This window comes from Apium graveolens, chromosome 1, assembly GCF_009905375.1.
Source record: "Apium graveolens cultivar Ventura chromosome 1, ASM990537v1, whole genome shotgun sequence".
Taxonomy (NCBI): Eukaryota; Viridiplantae; Streptophyta; class Magnoliopsida; order Apiales; family Apiaceae; genus Apium; species Apium graveolens.
The window spans coordinates 147076731-147082212 of record NC_133647.1 but is presented as its reverse complement, the minus strand read 5'-3'; the positions used below and the strand labels follow the sequence as shown (position 1 = coordinate 147082212).

The following is a 5482-nucleotide window of genomic DNA, read 5'->3' as shown; positions in this document are numbered from 1 at the left end:
ATTCTTTATCCCCTTTATTCACCGTTTCAACGTGATATCCATTTCTGCGAATATCTTTGAAACTTAATAAATTTCTTTGTGACTTTGGGGAGAACAACGCATCATTTATAATAAATTTTGTTCCTTCGGGTAGTAATATAGTAGCTCTTCCGGAGCCTTCGATCAATTTTATACTCCCGGAAATTGTGCATACATTGCCTTCATATTTATTTAAAGAGGTGAAATATTTTACATTTTTAAGTATAGTGTGGGTTGTTGCACTATCTACAAGACAAATATCTTCCTCTTTTGTTATATGCCCAATGCGAGAATGTAAAATTTCCATATTGCTTTAATAACAGATAAATATATAATTAGCAAGGATAATCATAAAGAGATACAATCATATGCATGCGAATGTAAAATAAAGCAAATAAGTACATCAAGCATTTTGTTTATCATCAAGGGTAGTGATGCCATCAGGAGTCTCATAAAAATCAGCGGTATCCAAATAAGTCATTGTTAGGAGATTGTCTGCATGTTCATTATCTTCGAAATCTAAATTTGCTTCAACATTCTTGCCTTTGTCCTTCAGGGACGCTTGATAAAGATCAGCTAGGTGTTTTGGCGTACGACAGGTACGTGACCAATGGCCTTTCATTCCACATCTGTAACATTCATTTTCAACAATCCCCTTTCTTTTATCAATGTTTTTCTCCAACTTCTGGTTGGGATTAGATTTATCATGCTTGAAAATAGGGTAATTTTGGATTTGAGATCCACGACCACGGGTTCCTTGTCCATGAGCAAAACTACGTCCACGTCCACGAGTACCACCTCGTCCACGCCCGCCACCTCGTCCATGCCCATAATTGTATATTGTCGCATTCGCTTCAGGGAATGGGCGAGATCCTGTGGGGCGAGACTCATGATTCTTCATCAAAAGCTTATTATTTTGTTCAGCAACCAGAAGACAAGAAATCAAATCTAAATATTTTGTAAAACCTTTTTCACGATATTGTTGCTAGAGGAGTACATTTGAGGCATGAAAGGTTGAGTAAGTTGTTTCCAATATATCTGCATCAGTAATATTCACTCCGCACAGTTTTAATTGAGAACTTATTTTAAAAAGTGTGGAATTATATTCACTGACGGTTTTGAAATCTTGCAGCCTCAAATGCATCCAATTATAATGAGCTTTTGCAAGAATCACAGTCTTTTGATGATCATACCTATCTTTTAAATTTTTCCATAATTCAAGTGGATTTTGCACTGTAAGGTATTCACTTTTAATCCCTTCGTGGAGATGGCGGCGAAGAAAAATCATAGCCTTTGCGCGATTTGATTCAGATTCTTGATTTCCATCTTTGATGGTGTCCCCAAGGCCTTGTGCAGCTAAATGGATTTCGATATCTAAAATCCATGATAAATAATTCTTTCCGGTGATATCAAGAGCCTCAAATTCAAGTTTGGTGAAATTTGACATATTTGAAAACTATAAAATCATGTTAACATTATATGAGTAAAAAAAATAATAAAGTAATAATAAGATCTCATCTTATTCAAAGCAAATTCAATTAATATAAAGCAAATATAACACAATTCACATGTTATTCACATAAAGAATATAATATAAATTTAGGCAATCTAGAGCAATGCATGTCCAGGAAACTCACACACACAAAAAAAAGGTCATCGTCAAAAATGAAAAGGAAAGAAAAATAAATAATCTCATCCAGTATTAAGAGAAAGCTGAAAAACAAATTTAAGAAATTTGTAACTAATACTACACAACCAAATAATATTATCTCAAACTTAAACTAAGATACATCCTTGTTAAGAAGCGTATTTGTTCAATTATAATTGTTAACAAGGATGTATCTTAGTTTAAGTTTGAGATAATATTATTTGGTTGTGTAGTCATATCAAGTTTGTATTAGTTACAAATTTCTTAAATTTGTTTTTCAGCTTTCTCTTAATGCGGGATGAGATTATTTATTTTTCTTTCCTTTTCATTTTTGACGATGACCTTTTTTTTTGTGTGTGAGTTTCCTGGACATGCATTGCTCTAGATTGCCTAAATTTTATATTATATTCTTTATGTGAATAACATGTGAATTGTGTTATATTTGCTTTATATTAATTGAATTTTCTTTGCATAAGATGAGATCTTATTATTACTTTATTATTTGTTTTACTCATATAATGTTAACATGATTTTATAGTTTTCAAATATGTCAAATTTCACCAAACTTGAATTTGAGGCTCTTGATATCACCGGAAAGAATTAATTATCATGGATTTTAGATATCGAAATCCATTTAGCTACACAAGGCCTTGGGGACACCATCAAAGATGGAAATCAAGAATCTGAATCAAACCGCACAAATGCTATGATTTTTCTTCGCCGCCATCTCCACGAAGGGCTTAAAAGTGAATACCTTACAGTGAAAAATCCACTTGAATTGTGGAAAAATTTAAAAGATAGGTATGATCATCAAAAGACTGTGATTCTTCCAAAAGTTCGTTATGATTGGATGCATTTGAGGCTGCAAGATTTCAAAACCGTCAGTGAATATAATTCCACACTTTTTAAAATAAGTTCTCAATTAAAACTGTGCGGAGAGAATATTACTGATGCAGATATGTTGGAAAAAACTTACTCAACCTTTCATGCCTCAAATGTACTCCTCCAGCAATAATATCATGAAAAAGGTTTTACAAAGTATTCAGATTTGATTTCTTGTCTTCTTGTTGCTGAACAAAATAATAAGCTTTTGATGAAGAATCATGAGTCTCGCCCCACAGGATCTCGCCCATTCCCTGAAGCGAATGCGGCAATATACAATTATGGGCGTGGACGAGGTGGCGGGCGTGGAAGAGGTGGTAATCATGGACGTGGACGTAGTTTTGCTCATGGACAAAGAACCCATGGTCGTGGATCTCAAATCCAAAATTACCCTATTTTCAAGTATGATAAATCTAATCCCAACCAGAAGTTGGAGAAGAACATTGATAAAAGAAAGGGGATTGTTGAAAATGAATGTTACAGATGTGGAATGAAAGGTCATCGGTCACGTACCTGCCGTACGCCAAAATACCTAGCTGATCTTTATCAAGCATCCCTGAAGGACAAAGGCAAGAATGTTGAAGCAAATTTAGTTTTCGAAGATAATGAACATGCAGACAATCTCCTAACAATGACTTATTTGGATACCGCTGATTTTTATGAGACTCCTGATGGCATCACTACCCTAGATGATAAACAAAATGCTTGATGTACTTATTTGCGTTATTTTTTACATTCGCATGCATATGATTGTATCTCTTTATGATTATCCTTGCTAATTATATATTTATCTGTTATTGAAGCAATATGGAAATTTTACATTCTCGCATTGGGCATATAACAAAAGAGGAAGATATTTATCTTGTAGATAGGGCAACGACCCACACTATACTTAAAAATGAAAAATATTTCACCTCTTTAAATAAATATGAAGGCAATATATGCACAATTTCTGGGAGTATAAAATTGATCGAAGGCTCCGGAAGAGCTACTATATTACTACCCGAAGGAACAAAATTTATTATAAATGATGCGTTGTTCTCCCCAAAGTCACAAAGAAATTTATTAAGTTTCAAAGATATTCGTAGAAATGGATATCACGTTGAAACGGTGAATAAAGGGGATAAAGAATTTCTTTATATTACAAGTATCACTTCGGGTAGCAAATGTGTTATAGAAGAATTGCCAGCCTTTTCTTCCGCATTATACTATACCAATATTCGAAATATTGAGGTAAATGCCACAGTAAACCAGAAGTTTACTGACAAAAATAATTTTGTTATATGGCATGATCGGCTAGGGCATCCTGGATCAATTATGATGCGAAAAATTATTGAGAATTCACACGGGCATCCATTGAAAAACCAGAAGATTTTTCAATCTAATGTATTCTCTTGTGCTGCTTGTTCTCAAGGAAAATTGATTATCAGACCAACCTTAGCAAAAATTGGAACAAAATCTCCTAAATTTTTAGAAAGAATACAGGGTGATATATGTGGGCCCATTCACCCATCATGTGGACCATTTAAATATTTCATGGTATTAATCGATGCATCAACAAGGTGGTCACATGTGTGCTTATTATCATCTCGTAACCTGGCGTTTGCGAGACTACTTGCGCAAATAATCCGATTAAGGGCAGAATTTCTGGATTATAATATTGGAACAATTCAATTGGATAATGCCGGAGAATTCACATCAAAAGCTTTTAATGAGTTTTGTGCATCAATTGGGATACGTGTTGAACCACCTGTAGCTCATGTTTATACACAAAATGGTCTTGCAGAATCATTTATTAAAAGACTCCAATTGATTGCTAGACCATTAATTATGAAAACAAACCTCCCAGTTACAGTCTGGGGACATGCCATTTTACATGCAGCAACACTTATACGCATCAGACCTACAAGCTATCACAAATTCTCTCCCTTACAATTGGCCTCCGGAAGAGAGCCTAATATTTCCCATCTTAGAACATTTGGGCGTACGGTATACGTCCCAATTGCCCCACCACAATGCACAAAGATGGGTCCTCAAAGAAAATTGGGAATATATGTTGGTTATGAATCTCCCTCAATAATCAAATATCTTGAACCAATGACAGGTGATTTATTTACTGCAAGATTTGCAGACTATCATTTTGATGAAAATGTTTTTCCAAAATTAGGGGGAGAGATTAAAATTTTCCCTAAATTAGGGGGTGAAAATAAGCAGCTGGAGAAAGAAATTACATGGAATGCATCAACATTGAACATTTTTGATCCTCGTACAAACCAATGTGAACTAGAAGTTCAAAGACTAATCCATTTACAAGGCATAGCAAATCAATTGCCTGATGCATTCAATGATATCAATAGAGTGATTAAGTCACACATACCAGCTGTAAATGCTCCTGCAAAAATTGAAGTCCTTGAAGGACAAATTATCAAGACAAATGAGTCAAGACCTCGCATGAAGCGAGGTAGGCCAATCGGTTCCAAAGATAAAAATCCTCGGAAAAGAAAAGGAGCAAAATATGATGATGCCCAAATAGATGAAATAAAATTTCAAGGAGAGACTCCAGAAGAGACCCGTGACATGAATAACAAAACCCCAGAAGAGGACCAGGTACCTGAAAATGTTGAAATAGAAGAGATCTCTATAAATTATGTTGTCACAGGAGAGAAATGGAACCGAAATAACATCATCATCGATGAAAATTTTGCATATAACGTAGCACTTGATATAATGATGGAAGACGAGGATCTTGAACCAAAATCTGTCGAAGAATGTCGATGTAGGGAAGATTGGCCAAAATGGAAAGAAGCAATTGAAAAGGAATTGAGCTCACTTAACAAGCATGAAGTTTTTGGACCTGTAGTCCGAACCCCTGAAGGGACTAAACCCGTTGGTTATAAATGGGTATTTGTGCGAAAAAGAAACGATAAAAATGAA

The 5482-nt window shown here is 34.8% G+C and overlaps 2 protein-coding genes across 2 annotated transcripts; one reads left to right on the top strand and one right to left on the bottom strand.

Annotated features, from left to right (window-relative positions):
* Window positions 1-421: 421 nt before the first annotated feature.
* LOC141708019 (uncharacterized) lies at window positions 422-2393 on the bottom strand. The gene is made up of 3 exons (XM_074511488.1): window positions 2361-2393; window positions 1133-1474; window positions 422-1003 (listed from the first exon to the last, which is right to left on the bottom strand). The coding sequence occupies exons 1-3, from the start codon at window positions 2391-2393 to the stop codon at window positions 422-424; spliced, it is 957 nt and encodes a 318-aa protein (XP_074367589.1).
* A 366-nt stretch (window positions 2394-2759) lies between these two features.
* LOC141708013 (uncharacterized) lies at window positions 2760-3257 on the top strand. The gene has a single exon (XM_074511485.1). It carries the CDS (start codon window positions 2760-2762, stop codon window positions 3255-3257), a length of 498 nt encoding a protein of 165 aa, XP_074367586.1.
* The last annotated feature ends 2225 nt before the right edge of the window (window positions 3258-5482 follow it).

Excerpts from the sequence above, each read along its gene's own strand:
- LOC141708019 (XM_074511488.1), bottom strand. The coding sequence starts at position 2,393 with ATGGCGGCGAAGAAAAATCATAGCATTTGTGCG. Across the intron at positions 1,475-2,360 it reads AAAATCATAGCATTTGTGCG|TTTTCAAATATGTCAAATTT; the intron begins GTTTGATTCAGA and ends ATGATTTTATAG. Across the intron at positions 1,004-1,132 it reads GGCTGCAAGATTTCAAAACC|CAACAATATCGTGAAAAAGG; the intron begins GTCAGTGAATAT and ends GTACTCCTCTAG.
- LOC141708013 (XM_074511485.1), top strand. The coding sequence starts at position 2,760 with ATGAAGAATCATGAGTCTCGCCCCACAGGATCTCGCCCATTCCCTGAA.